General features: G+C 62.1%; 1 protein-coding gene across 1 annotated transcript; it reads left to right on the top strand.

The window, feature by feature from the left end:
• Positions 1–6,792: 6,792 nt before the first annotated feature.
• Positions 6,793–14,324, top strand: LOC308337956 (testis-specific Y-encoded protein 10-like; the record flags this gene model as incomplete). Its single annotated transcript, XM_080831511.1, has 7 exons — positions 6,793–6,798; positions 11,940–12,242; positions 12,673–12,750; positions 12,890–13,001; positions 13,101–13,246; positions 13,341–13,425; positions 14,127–14,324. 7 exons carry the CDS (start codon positions 6,793–6,795, stop codon positions 14,147–14,149), a joined length of 753 nt encoding a protein of 250 aa, XP_080687637.1. The 3' UTR covers positions 14,150–14,324.
• Between the last annotated feature and the right edge of the window lie 303 nt (positions 14,325–14,627).

Genomic DNA, 14,627 nt, shown 5'->3' with positions numbered 1-14,627 from the left:
CTCCCAGTCTCCCTCTCCTCCCCCTCCCCCTGTCACCACCCCAGCCTTCTCCCTCTCCAAGGCTGTGCTCCTGTTCCTGCGGTAACACCAGAGGAGCCTCCTCTAGTGGTTTGGGCAAGGTTGCAAGTGCTGGGTCAGTTTGGATTGTACCAGTAATTCCAAAGTCTGAGCTGTCTCACGGACTGTCTCAGACATTTGTTTCTTCTCCCCATAGACAGCCATGCATCTTACTCCCTGCAGGGGCGTTTGTGACACTTGTTGCGACCACAGCCCCTGCACTTAACGCCAAGGGAGTTCCTCCTGCGTCTTTCTGGTCAAAATCCCCCAGGACACACCGACCCACTCCTTCTAATGGAGGCCCTCCCACGATGCAACCGCAACGCTGGTGGCCTTGCCATCACCCACGAGGCCTTCCCTGACACCTCAGGCGGCAAGCATCCTATCCCGCCACAGCACCCGCCCCCGCCCCCCGGAGCAGACCTCAGTGAGGTGTGGTCTTGTCTCAAAGGACGTGGGGAGTACCAGAGAAAGGGCACTTGTGCTGTGCATGCTCACTTGGCCATCCCCTCCCCGCACGGTACTCCACTCAGCCACCGACACAGTCTAAGGGAGAACTTGGAGCGGAGCTGGAAGAAAGACACAAGAGCCCTTGCATGCAAGTCAGGTGGAGAAGGAGAACGCAACGAGGAAAAGAGACACAGAAACAAAGCGAAAGGGGCCGCTCAGAGGAAAGCACCTTGGGAGCAAGTTTTACCACTGGCTTGGGCAGAGGAATTTGCAGAGTTTCTCTTTGGACTGAAAGCCTGGCCCAGTCGCATGCTGCCCAGTCGCAATCACGGACCTCACCGGGGCCGGCTTAGCAGCTCTGTAGGCACCCCGGTGGCCAGGGACCTCGGCTCTTTGCAGAGTAACTTCAGGGAAAGTACTTGGCGTGCAGTTCCCTTCTCTTCCGGAAAGCTGGGGCGGGGGATGGGGGGTGGGGGGCTGGGGAGGCGGATGGCCCCTGCACGCAGCACCTTGGCGGCGGGCTCCTGGCACCGTGCACCACCGGGCAGGCCCAGGGCGAAAGCCACGTGGCAGTGACGGGGCGCAGGTGGGGCAGCAGCTGATGCCCCCCGGGCTCTCCCCCAGGTCCCCTAAGAAGGAGCGCGGGAGGCTTTCGCGCGGCGGGCACACACGGCATTCAGCCGCCGGATTTCAATTCCTGGCGCCAGCCGAGGGGCCCCAGACGGACGGACGAGAAAGGGACGAGTGGGGCTGGGATACCACGGCACTTGCGGGAAAGGCCTGACAGGGGTCTCTGAAGAGAACGTTTGGGGTTGAGAGGCGCGGAGGCCACCGCGGTGGAGGGGCTCGGGCGGGCTCCCAGGCGGGCTCTGGCGCGGCCAAGGGACATGGCGGGTGGTGGCCACGCCCACTGCCCTGGCACGGGTTAGACCCGGGAGCACGCCGCGTCCTGCGCGGGGCTCGGGGGCTCCATCCGGCCCAGGCCGCATGCGTGCCTCCCCCCGCCCCACACCCCTGCCCCGCCCGTGTCTGCCCCGTCACCGCCCGCCCCGGGGGCCTGTGCGCATGCGTGCCCCAGGCCCGCGCACTCTGCTAGGCGCTGCCGCCCAGCGGCGTTCCAGGGCGCTGCAGCTGAAGCTGCCGGTGCCGCCTCCCTCGCCTTCAGTCCCCAGCGGCCGGCGCTCAGGGCCAGGGCCACATGGAGAGTGAGTCGAGGTCCGGGGAAGGCGGGGCTGCCCCAGAATCCTGGAGCACCTTGGTCGCAGACGAGGGCGGTGAGGAGGTGGGGGCCCTCAGGGAGACCGGCTCCTGCGGGCACGCGGGGGCGCTTCTGGCCCTCGAGGCTGCGGGGGTGGTGGCAGAGGCTGTGCGGGAAGCTGAGGCCCAGGGGGGCACAGAGGAGGCCGGCGCGGGGCCGGAGTTGGTGCTGGTGGTGGAGGTGGTGGCGGTGGAAGTCGAGGAGGTGCTGGCGGCGGAAGACGAGGAGGTGCTGGCGGTGGAAGTCGAGGAGGTGCTGGCGGTGGAAGTCGAGGAGGTGCTGGCGGCGGAAGTCGAGGACGTGCTGGCGGCGGAAGACGAGGAGGCGGCGCAAGCACAGCAGGTCGAGAGGCCGAAGGAGCTGTGGCAGGCAGAGCCGGTGCCCCGGCCCGACCCAGCCGGGGCCGCACTTGCTGCGCTGGAGGTGGTTCAGGAAGCGCTCCGCTCTGTGGATGCCCAAGCCTCCAGGGCCTACTTGCGGCTGAAGCGCAGGAGGAATCGGAAGCGCAGTGGTCACCTGGCTCGAAGAAGGGCCATCATCCAGGGCATCCCTGGCTTCTGGGCACACGCCGTATCCTTCAGCCTGCTGGCTGGGTTTGGGCACCTGTGGAGGAGAGTGGGAGCAGGGCAGCAGGGTGCAGAGCCTCAGCCAGGGGCAGGAGAGCTGCGGGGATGGGCCTCGCTCCCCCAGCCGTGGGCCCCAGGCCTCTAGCGCTGGGCACCTCGCGGCAGTAGGCCGCCCAGGCAGCAGTGTGCCTAAGGCGGGAGCAGTGGCCCCAGCCTTCTCCTGCACAGCAGAGGGGCAGGGGCCAGCAGAGGGTGGTCCCGGAGGAGGTGGGTGCGGGGAGGGAGTGGGCGTTGGGGGGAAAGGCAGGGGCTGGGACCTGTGCAGTGCTGCCTGAGCAGAAGGTCCGGGCCAGTGCTTTGGGGCTGCAGCACCCCAACAGGCCTCTGCGGTCGCGGAACCCGGGTCAACACTCTGGACTCCTAGTGAAGCCCGGTCCCACTTGGCTCAGAGCAGATGCTGCAAGGAAAGGATTTGGGGGGTGCGTGGGGCAGATGGAGAGGCTGCGCGCCTCCTTCCCGGTCCTTCCCAACCTGTCTTTTTGGCGAGGTCACGGCAGACCTAGAGTTCTGTGCGCTTGCACTCATTGAGGGTCAGTCAGCGGGCTGGCCGACTTCAGCGGCCCCCGGGGCCCTGGACACGGTGCAGGGGTGCTACAAACTCTGTCTCCGCAGGTCCTACTGAGGCGGGCCGAGGCCCCTGGCCCAGGTGCTCACAGACACGTTTCCTGCCTCCCTGCCTCTCCGTCTCCACGTCCCCCACCCTGGCTCGCTCTCTCCCCGCCTGCCGTCCCTCTGCAAGTCTCTTCCTCGGGGTTTGGGTGTCTCTGTCTCTCTCTCTCTCCTCCTTCGCACCCCGTCCTCCCACACTACCCCTTTCCTCCCTCTCTTGCTGACCCTGCCAGGCTCTTGCTTGGCACCCTGGCTGTGCAGCCATGCTGCAAGTGAGCGGAGCAGCCCCCTTGTGGGCACAGAAGGTCCCTCAAGAGCCCAGGGCTTCAGGGGAGCACACAAGCAAACACGGCCGTGAGCGGGGGACCGAGCCCATCCAGACATCCAGCGTGGTGACTGACCGCCTCCTGGCCCAGCCGGCCCCGGGCACAGGCCAGACGGACGTGGGAAGGCAAAGCAGGCAGGCTCCTGGCCTCACCCTGTTGATCCTCCAAGCCCATTGCCGCCCCAGGGCAGAGCATGGGTGACGAAAGGGCAAGCGCTGAGGAGGCTGGGAGTGTGGCGGTGCCTTCTGTTTGTGCACAGGCCCCATTCGGTCCCTGGCTCTCGGTCGGGAAGGGCCGGGGGGTTCCCGGGTGGTTCCCGGTTCTCTTTCCGGAGCACTTGCCGTCGAGGCTCCTTGACCCAAGGCAGATCCTGAATCACCCGCAGATATCAGCCGTGACAGGTGACCAGGACGCAGACCTGCTCAGCTACATGACCAATTTAGAGGTTAGCCCTGGAGACGGAGGCCGGTGGTGGTGCCTTGGGAGTGGGGTTGCAGCTGGAGGGGCTGCAGCAGGGTTGCTCAGAGCCGCGCTCAGTCCCCTTCCCCCTACCCCTCCTCTCACTTTGCTGGGCCAGGTGGAGGAGCTGGGTCATCCCAAGTACCGCTGCAGGCTGATGTTTTCCTTTGGGAGCAACCCCTACTTCCAGAACGACGTGATCGTTAAGGAGTATCACCTTAGCATCGCCGGTAAGAGTGGGCCTGAGCTTCAGGGGAGCTGGCGGAGGGCCGCCGGGCACGTGGGCCCCGGGAACGGGAAGGGAGGTGTATGGGGTCCTGGGGGCGGGGGAGGGATTTGGCACAGGAGGGGGAGAGGTTGTAGGTTGGGAGCGAGAGCGGGCGTGGGGCCCTGGCCATGGACGGCCTCCCTTAAGTTTCCTCGTCCTGCAGGATATAGGGCGACTCGTTGCACCCCAGTCCAGTGGTTCTGGGATGAGGAACGTGGAGGTGCCAGCCGCAGGCGAGACAGCAGCAGCCTGAACTTCTTCAACTGGTTGTGTGACCCCAGCTGCCCGGGGCCCAACAGGATGGCCGAGGTGAGGCCCCTGCGGCCTTCGTCCGCAACGGTGATGCTGGGGCCCCGGCTGCTGGGGACCGGGGCCGGGGGCCCCACGCTCACCTGGCCTTTTTTCCCCTCCCAGATCATCATCGAAGAGCTGTGGCCCAATCCCTTGCAGTACTACCCTAGGCCGGAAGGCGGCCCATGGGAGTGAGCTGAGAGGAAGACCTGTCGGTAAGGAGCCCCGAGGGCTGGGTCCTGAACTGTGTGGGGAGGGTGCCCGGGGACAGTCAGTTTCATGGCGCGGAAACTGAGGCTCAGAGGAGCCTGGGCCCACGCAGCAGCTGGCAGGGTGGGAAGTGAGCCTGGGGCCACTCAGAGCACACCCACAGGGCGGAGGAGGTGTCTAGTCCGGCAGGTGCCTGCCCCCCATGCTGTGTGCCGGCAAATCCCTGCTCAATCGGGCGAAGCAAGGCTTCGCCACCGCCTTTTCCTGAACTGTCTCCCGTGGCTGTCGGCCCCTCTCTCGGTCCTCCTGCCAACGCCTTCAGTTGGGGATGGCCGGCCTATCTTGGGGAGTCGGGCTCCTTGTCCCGTCCCCGTCGTGGGCCACGACTCCCGGGCTGCCCTCCACGTTCCTGAGCACCGCCTGGCCTCCCGCAGCCATACGGACATCCTGGGAAATGGCCCTAGGCCGTCCACAGGAGGGTCGTGGCGCCCTCGCTGGGGAGGAACAGGGATCCCACGGGGACGAGGCGGGCTCGCAACATCACGTTGGCGATCCCGGCAGCATGTGTTTTCACAAATAGCTAAGATTTTTGTGTGTGTTTTCCTGTTTGTCTCTGTGTGTGTGTGATGCGTGTGTGTATGTGTCGGGGCATGGCCGCTGTGTGGAAGTGGACATCAGAGAGCACCCGAGTTTGACCACCGAGACGAATTTGATGAGGCCTCCACCGTTGAGAGACATGGATGGGCTCGTCTCCGTGGTGCTCTGCCTGCACGGGACAGAAACAGGGACAAGGATCAGCAGGGGCGGCGCTAGAGAGTATCCTGCCCAATGCTGCAGGGACAGGGGGAAGGGCCATAAACAAGTTACAGAGCCCTTTGGGTCCATGTGTCGGCTTCTGTCGGGGGCACGGGAAATGGCAAGGAGGAAATCAGCCTGGTGGGATCCTCCAGCCCCCATCCTGTTGGATTCCATGGGTGGGCGTGATGGAGAGCTTGGGGGCCGGGCGCAGCAGGGCTGGGCCTGGGGAGAGAACCCCACCCTTCCTAGGCAGGCTTAAGCGCGTGTGCACGTACGTGCGTGTGAGTGTAGCGGTTGACTGTGCATTTCTATATCAGGGAGGACGTGTGGTTTTCTCACATGTGTCTGAATCCTCAGGGCGTGCGCGTATGAGTGTGTGTTTTGGACCCTTGAGAATGCCTGCTTGTCAGATTCTGTGGATGTTTCTGGATTGCGGGGGATCACGGGCATACTTCCTTTTTGAGCAGGTCAACTGCGTACGCCTGTGCCGGAGACCTTGTATGGGTTGTCTGTGTGTACGTGTGCTTGCAAGCGCACGTGTGTGTTTGGGAAGGCAGGGATGCATGCCTGAGTGTGCTCTGTGTGTGTGTTTGGTGTACTGTGTGTGGTGTGCTCTGTGTGATTGCAGAAGCATGAACCTGTGTGTGTGTGTTTGTGTGCCTGTTTGAGTGGCTACGTGTGTGTTCCTGTATGACACAGACCATGTGTTTTACTTACATGCTTCTGTACCCTCAGGACTATGTGTGAGTGTGTCGTGCTCAGATGTAACGTCGTGAGTAGCGTATGCCTGCGTGCTGGAGTTTGTGGATGTGTTGGGGTGTGTGTGTTAGTGTTCTTGGGCACACCCGTGTAATGGTTTTTATGGTGGTGCCACATGCGTATGCCTGTGCCGGACACCTCGTGTGAATTGGGTCTGTTCTGGGTGTTTTTGCAAGCACCTATGTGTCTGCAGGCAAGGGATGGTGTGCATGCTTCAGATCAATATGAGCGAGTGTGTACACAGTGTGTACAGTGGGTTCGAGGAGAGTATGTGTGTATGTGTGTGTGTGTGTGTGTGTGCACACTTGATGGGCTACTTCTGTGTTCCAGGATGACGTAGACCATGGGTTTTGCTTACGTGCTTCTCTATCCTCAGGGGAGTGTGTGTGTGGTTGCGTGTGTTCTGTGTGTGTGTGTGTGAGTGTGCATGCTCAGATGTGTTGGCGTCAGTTGTGTATGCCTCTGTGCCAGGGGTTTTTGATGTGGTCATTTCCGTGTGTGAGTATGATGGTTCCGCGACACACGTGTGTATGTATTTTGGGGCCGGGACTGTATGTGTAGGCCTTTGCCGGAGACCTTCTGTGAGTCGTATGCATTGTGTGTGTGTGTCTGTGTTCGTGTTTACAAGCCCCTATGTGTCTGTATGCAAGGGCTGCTGTTACAAGCCTGAATTTAATACCGATGAGTGTGAGTTTAGTGTGTTCAGTAGGTTTCCTTGAGCGTGTGTGTGTTTGTGTGTGTGCGTGTGTGTGAATGGAGCTTGTGGGTGTGTGTTTGCATTTTCATGTGTCTGTGTGTGTGTGTGTGTGTGTGTCTGTGCACATGTGTCATCTCCACGCCTTTGTATCAGAGATAATGTGTGGGTGCGTGTAGCATGTGCATGTGTTTGCACGAACACACGTGTCTTGTATGTCACTCTGTGTTTAGATGAAAATGTGAGTCTGGTTACGTGTGGCCTCATGCACGCCTGGGTGCCGTGAGTCTGTGTGTGGGGGGGGTATGCATGTGCCATCTCGATGACTTGGTTTCAGGGATCATGTGTGGGTGTGCAGGGTATGTGCGTGTGTTTGGACGAGCACAGACGCATCACGTGTTTCTCTGTGTTTAGAAGAACACGTGAGTGTGATTTTGTGTGGCCTCATGCACGTCTGGGTGTCGAGAGTCTGTGTGTGTGTGTGAGTGTGTGTGTCTGTGATGTGTGCCCAAGCCTTTGGACAGGGTCACGTGTGTATGAGTGTGTTGGGAGTCCCTGGTCGGGAAAGGAGAGGGCCCATGGCACTTCCCGCTCTGCTGATTATGGAGAAAGGGGCCAGTGGCGGAGTGCAGCCACGTCCCTCCTGACACACAGACCTTGTGTGCATTCCATGGTTACTCAGGGTTCTCTGTCCCCTCTCGCCGCAAAACGCACACGGGCCAAGGCAAGGCAGGCACGTGTCAAGCACACCACCCATCGAGGCAGCTTGCACGGATGGTGCCGGTGTGGGAAAACCCTAGGGGTCTCAGTGTGTGTTACAGAGGGGCTCAAACCTTGTACCCGCCTCTGTGTTGATTAGCCAAAGGCAGCAAAGAATAAGAAAGAATCCGTGAGCAGCACGTTCCTCCAGAGGAAAGAGCCCTGCGGGGAGCTCTCCTCCCAGTAGAAAGGCCATCCTGGACTCTGTTCTTCTCCTGTTTGGGCCGGTCTTGTCCACCTCCTGTGTACCAGGCGGGGAGGACGAAAAGGAGAGGAGCTGAACCCACAGGCACGTGTTCCCTGCCTCAGCGAGGGGCACCCAGCTTGTTGCTCCCTGAGCCAACAGGGGTTTCCCAGCACCACTTCTCACCAGTCCGGGGCTCGCCCCTCCCCGTCCGCTCGCCCTGCACTCACCCCGTCTTCGACGTTCCCCACCGCCTGCACCTCAGCTGGGCTTGGGATCTGGCAACGTGTGCCCACGAATGGATCCCGGCAGAGCCTCCCAGCGGCCCCTGTGGTGCTATGCCGACATCTCATGCTGTTTGTGGAGTCCTGACCTCATTGCCTTGGGGAACTGGGTTCCCTCCTGGCGGCCCCGGCAGCTAGGTGTAGGTCGAGGAGGGTTTGGCCTTCGGGCTCGGGAACCCTGCCGGCTTCACGGTTCGGGCCTGAACGTCAGCAAGTCTGCCCGCGGTTGGTCAGATCTCAAGTTGGGGATCTCAAGTCCGATACAGCCCCTCAGGGAGAATTCTAGGGTGGTGGAGAGCAACGGGCCAAAGGAAGACTGCTGGGGCCATCGTCACGTCTTCTGGTCTCCTTGTCGCCTAAGCTGGAGAGTAGCCTCACAGCTCCCCCAGGCCAGTCCGTGGGATTCATCGTGTCGACAAGATGGAGGGGAAGTCCCAGGCATGCTGACGGTTGCAGCGGGGCTGCCCGCGGGGATCCGGACGTGGAGGACCCCAGAACGTGCTGCGCTCGCCCCACCCACTTTCCCTAGAGCCCTCTGCGGCTCGCTCCTCGGGGCTTTTAGGAAGGGCCTGCCAAGCTCTACAGGGGAGAGGAAAGGCTGGACGGTGCCGCTAAAGCGCCTCCCAGGTATCTCCCATAAACACAGGCGCTCCGCTTCCTTGACTGGGGGATGCCCCGCCTGCCCCGGAAAGAGGTGTTTAGGATTGGACCCCTGCCGCAGGTCGCATGGCTTAAGCTGTTGGGCGCATCATAAGGACATCGGGTTTCCTCCCAGGGCCTTAGGGTGCAAACCAGGGGATGTGGCTCGTGCACATCTGCCTGGAGTTCAGGGCAGCTTCAGGGCAAACACGTACGTGGCGCAAGAGGGCTGAGCGCCTCCTGAAGAAGACCGCCCGCTCCAGGGGCTTAATGGCCAGAGCTGCTGGGAGACGGACGCTTGCTACGGGACTGGAGGACCCAGGGCAACGGTCTTCCACGGATGTGGTCTCGCAGGCAAGGGATGGGGCGCCCAGAATGCGTGTGTGCTTTCCAGTGTACGTGTGTCGAGGCGACGGGGACAAGAAACAAGGGAGGTGCCCTTGAAACCCAGCCTCCCGTGAGGTCTCCGTTCCAGGCTGCTTACCTCTTGTCCTTTGGCCCCTCTCCTGTTCCTTCCCTAGCAGGGGCAATGCCAGATGTCTGTCATTGCATGAATGTCTGTCTCCCTGGATTGCGAGTGGACGTGGAGATCATCCACATGATGGCCGAACACGTGGAAACCACAGTCCAAGGCCGTGGGGGTGCGTATGAAATCCGGTCCACTGCAAACCCACCGCAGACCCGGCCGGGAACGGAATAGGTCTGTCCGTGCACGCGCTTCCACATGCACGTGTGTGTACATGGAAGGCCACGCCTGTGTACCCCTTTCCCTCGGTGTTACAGCCAGCTGCCCACACGGGTACCTGTGGGCACGCAAAGAAACCTTGGTCTGAACACACGGGTGTGTAAGCACTCGGCTGTACTGAACACCGCTGGCACCTTAGAAGGCAGCCGGCATGAACTCTGCGCAGCTCGAACCCCCGCGATAACATTAGTCCAGCCGCCCATGGAGTGGAGCCATGGCGCAGAGCCACGCATCCACCGCCGGTTCAGGAGACGGAGCCGAAGAAGACCTGTGCGAGGGCACAGAAGATGCCGTGGCCTCAAGAGTCGGTACGGACCTGCCGGGGACACGTGGAGGGTGAAGAACCGCCGGAGCAACCACGACAGGCACCTCCGTGTACAGGACGCGGCACGTGTGGCCCTTTGACGACTGAGATGACTGAGGTGTGGTGTAAGAAACCCGTCTGTTCCTGTAATGCTGGGGGAGACCGGCTTGCACTGGCTGCACACCAAAATTGCCCCAAGCCTACCTTGTTGGCCCAAAGCCACACGTTGGGTATCCTCTCTCCACGTGTGGGGGCCAGCCCTGGGGACGTGACGGGCCAGCCCTGGGGACGTGACGGCCCAGCCTCAAGTTCTGCTCACGGTCTGACCTGGTGGCCCGCAGGGGAAGGCTAGAGAAGATGTGTTCTCCTCTGCAGGCCTTCCCCACGGCATTTGTGGTTTCGCCCGAATGCAACGGAAGACACTCAGTCTCTTGAAGTGAAGGTACGTGCGTACGTGCTGTGTCACCTGGGAGCCAGCCCCAGCTTCTTGCCTCCGGCCTCCAAAGGGTGCACACTGTAGTCACCTGGCCGCCAGACAGAATGCCCAACTGCCCATCCACAGGGTTCACCCAGACATTGTCTCAGGGGAGGGGCATCCGGATTCACGTTGCCGGATGCCCTTGGCTGCACGAAAGGCACGCCTCCCTCTGTGCTCCATGCCAAACACACTGAGTGTCTGTGGGTAAGTGTGTGTGTGTGTGTGTGTGTCTGTGTGTGTCTGTGTGTGTTTGTGTCGGGGGCACCCAGCTTGGGACCCTTTCCCTGGTCACGTGACCAGTGGCTAGTCACAGAGGAGAAGAGGGCTCTTATTTCATGGGAAAGGAGGTGCTCGGACAGGCTTCTGCATCTTGCTTCCTGAAGCCTTCATCTTCCAGAGACCCTGTGGCCAGAGAGTGGGCAGAGAAACAGCGCCCTGAAGACAAACACCGAGTCGGGGGAAGAGGGAGAGCAGAGCATGGGGAAAGGACAGGCGGAGAGACGGATTGAGCACTCTCGGTCCCTCTTCTCCTGAGCAGCCAAGGACGTGGCCTGGGGGCAAACTGTGGCCGAACCCCCGCCCCCTAGCCCCGTGCCCCGAACAGGCAGACCGCTTCCGACCTCTGTCTCCTGGAATGGCCCTATTCCGCAATGCCTGGGCTGACGTTTCCACGCACGCTAGGCCAGGGTTCCCGGTGGTGCATACGCTGTCCTCAGTCTTGGACGATCGTGTTGGGGAAGGGCAAGGGACGGTTTCGCATTGACAGGCTACAAACACCGGGTGGAGAGCGGGCTGGAGGAGGCCACGGGATGGAGGGGAGGGGGTTGTGGGCCCTGGGGCCTGGGGCGCCTTAGGTAGAGCCCGAGGCCACCCTGGAGGAGGCGCACTGGCTGCCTCCCTGGCCGGCTCCCGCAGGGGGTGAGGGGCGGGGCCTGTGGCGGCCACGCCCACGGCCTTGCCGCTGGCAGCACCTGGGGTCCGGCCATTGTCCTGGGCGTGGATCAGGCCTCCTTCGCGCCGAGGCCCCACGCGTGCCACCTCCACCTCGGCCCCGTGGCCTCCTGGCCGGAAGCCCTTGTGCGCATGCGTCCCAGACTCCGGTGGCTTCTGCGAGGAGACGGCTGACGTCCCCCCTTCGCTGGGCCGCGGAGCTCCACTGCCGGGCCGCCTGCGGGAGCCGCGTGCTCACCCCTCCTGCTCCGTTCCTCCGCAGCTGCCCCAGCTGGGGGCCACATGGGACGCGGGACTGCCCCCCAATCCTGACCGACTCCGTCGAGGGAGGGGTCCATCGGGACGCGGCTGTCCGCGGACATATAGCCCCACCCCCAGAAGAGAGGCGAAGGTGCTGCTGGGCCTAGGCGTGGGGATGGCGGCAGAGCCAGCGCAGGACGAGGAGGGCCGTTGGGAGAGAGAGGGCGCCATCCTGGTGGTGGAGCTTGTGCTAGTGGGGGATGACGTAATGTTGGTGTGGCAGCTTGCGGTGGTCCAGGTGGCAGAGGACCCCGGGGAGACTGAGGACGAGGACGAGGACGACGAGGCTAGGGAGGTTGGCAGTGAGGCTGAAGAAGAGGGGGAGGCTGAGGAGGGCGAGGAGACTGAGGAGGAGGAGGAGGAAGAGGAGGAGGAGGAAGAGGAGGAGGAGGAAGAGGAGGAGGAGGAGGAAGAGGAGGAGGAGGAGGAGCAGAGGGAGGAGGAGGATGAGGCTGTTGAGGATGAGGTTGCAGAGGTACCAGAGGTGCAGGAGGAGGAGGATGAGGAGGAGGAAGACAGGAGGGAAGAGGCCTGGGAGGAGAGCCAGAAGGAGCGAGAAGCGCAGGAGCTGCAGGAGAAGCAGGAAGGGGAAGAACGGCCAGAGGCACGGCCAGGTCCGCCCCCGTCCCCGCTCCAGGCCCTCGAGGCCCTGCAGTCAGAGCTGGAGCCCATGAACAAAGACGCCAGCAGGGCCTACTCTGGGCTCAAGCTCAGGTTCTGGCAGAGGCGACGGCGTCACCTGGACCACCGAAGCGCCCTCATCCGGGGCATCCCTGGCTTCTGGGCCAAGGCTGTATCCTTGATACCTTCACGGAGGGACCCCGATGTGGCCGGGCTAGCGCAGGAGACTCCTGTGGCAGGGGGCCTGCGTTGTGGTGGCCTGGCTCATGCCTCGGTGATCACGACAGTTTCGAATCCCTGCTTCCGGGTGGGGGTCCCTGGTGGGGCCGCAGGTTGCCCTCGATGTGCCGGGGAGGGGGCCGTGGGTGGGCAGGGATGTCACCGAGGATTTCCAGCTTTCTGTGTTAGTGCCCAGCAGGGAATTACCTAACTAACTAATGCAGCAGGCCGTGCGGGGGCGCAGGGGCCCTTGACACAATCTGTGAGGTGGAGTGGGTCCCGGTGGTAGGAGGGGAGATGCAGGGCGCACTTGCTGTGCAGACCTGCTCTGTTGTTGTAGCTCTTTCTTCTCCAGCCCTCGGAGAGTCCTTGACCCGAAGCAGTTTGTGAACCACCCGCAGATGTCAGCCATGCTCAGTGAGCAAGATGAAGGCATACTTGGCTCCATGACGGATTTGAAGGTCTGGCCCGGGAGATGGAGGCCCGGCCTGGGGGATGGGAGAAGAGGGGGTAACAGAAGCGATTCCTCCCCAAGGCCAGGAGGGGAAGGGTCTGCTGGACAGAGATCTCAACCCTCTCCCCCACTTTGCCGCCCGGCAGGTGGAGGAACTCGAGTCTCCCCGTGATGGCCGCAAGATCCTGCTCTTCTTTCGCGAGAACTCCTACTTCCGCAACGACGTCGTTGAGAAGGAGTATGTCCTCAGGGCTGCTGGTAAGGGGCCTCTGCGTGCATGGGCGGCAGCAGGTGGAGGCGGCAGGGTTGAACCTGATGCATCATCCAGCGCCTTCGCACGGACCCTTCTTCCTGCAGGGTACGAGCCGTCTCATTCCACTCCCATCCAGTGGCACCACTGTTACGAACAGGAGGCCTGTAGCCGCAGACGCCACAAGAGCAGCCTTAACTTCTTCAGCTGGTTCTCTGACCACAGCTTTGCCGGGCCTAGCAGGATAGCTGAGGTGGGTCCCTGTGACAAACCGCGCACGTGAACCTGCCTGTGCTCCCCAGCGGACTGGGATGTGCATCTGAGCCCTGCCCCGTTTCCCCTGCCAGATCATCATGGACGACCTGTGGCCCGATCCCCTGCAGTACTACGTGAGGAAGAAGGCCCCAGCAGAGGGAACTGAGAGGAGGGCAGGTGAGACGCCCAGGGCGTGGGTGCTGAAAATGCTCCGTGCGGCTCCGTGGGAGCTGGGCTCCGCAAATGCAGAAACGGAGGCTTAGAGGAACACTCAAGAGGCGGTGACCCCGTGTCCAAAGGGCATCACCGTGAGTCGGGGAGGGCGGTGTCAAACTGGTTCTGCCTGGGAAGCTTGAGGCAGGCGGGTCAGGCAACACCAGTGAGCAGAGCCGGAGAAGCAGTCGGCTCAGCAGCTGCCTTGCGGGAAGTGCCACTCCCTGGCCGTGAACTCCTGCCCTCAGGTCTCCTCGCCACCGCCTCAGCTTTGAGCCCACCTAAGCACCTCTTGCCAGCCTTGGCGCAGATGTCTGCGTTCCCTGGCGTAAAGGCTCATGCGTCACCCCGTCACTTTTGTGTGTTCATCGGTAGAGTCCTCCCAGTCATCTCCCTGGGCAATCTCCTGTGCCCACCGCAATCAGCCAGAGAACACTGGAGAGCGTGCACAGATACCGTTGCTATGTGGGTGGAGGAAATGTAGGGGGATCGCCATCAAGGGCCGGGGAGAGGGGCAGGGGAGAATGGCCTCCGTTCCCCGAAAGGGCCTTGAAACCCTCAAGCAAACCTGCGTGTGGCCCGTAGAGGATACTCACCGGCCGCCTCATGTGTGCCCGGGTGACTGTGTGCCCGTGTGTCTGTGTCTGTGTCTCCGTCTCTCCCAGGGAACTTGAGCATGTTGAGGTGAATACGCAGAAGCCTTGCCCTTGACCCGGAAAGAGTCCAGGACCTTCAGATGGAGCCGGATGATCAGCCTGGTCCCTCCCACAGGGAACACCTCCAGTCTGGTGCCTGGGAGAAACACAGGGCCGATTGAGGCCCCCTGTAAAAATACTGAAATGTGGAAAAACGACGTCAACCGTGTTTATGTGTGTTACTGTGTGTACGCTCACACACGGTCGTCTTCATGGAAAGGGGCAGGTGGGGAGCCTGAGCTCATGGGATTCCCGTCGATGCTTACTACTCTGCCCCGGCATCCTTATTCCGTGGAAGGGGTGGGGCCGTATGCTGGCCCAGAGGTCCAGGTCACACGAGCTCTGGGACTGCATCCCAGCGTGGCAGAGGTCCTTCCCCTAGGGATGGTGGAGGTGGGCAGGGAGAGGAGATGAGCGAAAGGCCAGCTAACAGGGCCCATGCCTTCCCTGGGGAAATGACAGAGGTCAAAG

The sequence above is a fragment of the Martes martes genome, assembly GCF_963455335.1.
Source record: "Martes martes genome assembly, contig: scaffold_139, whole genome shotgun sequence".
Lineage (NCBI taxonomy): Eukaryota > Metazoa > Chordata > Mammalia > Carnivora > Mustelidae > Martes > Martes martes.
This window is presented reverse-complemented; position numbering and strand designations above follow the sequence as displayed.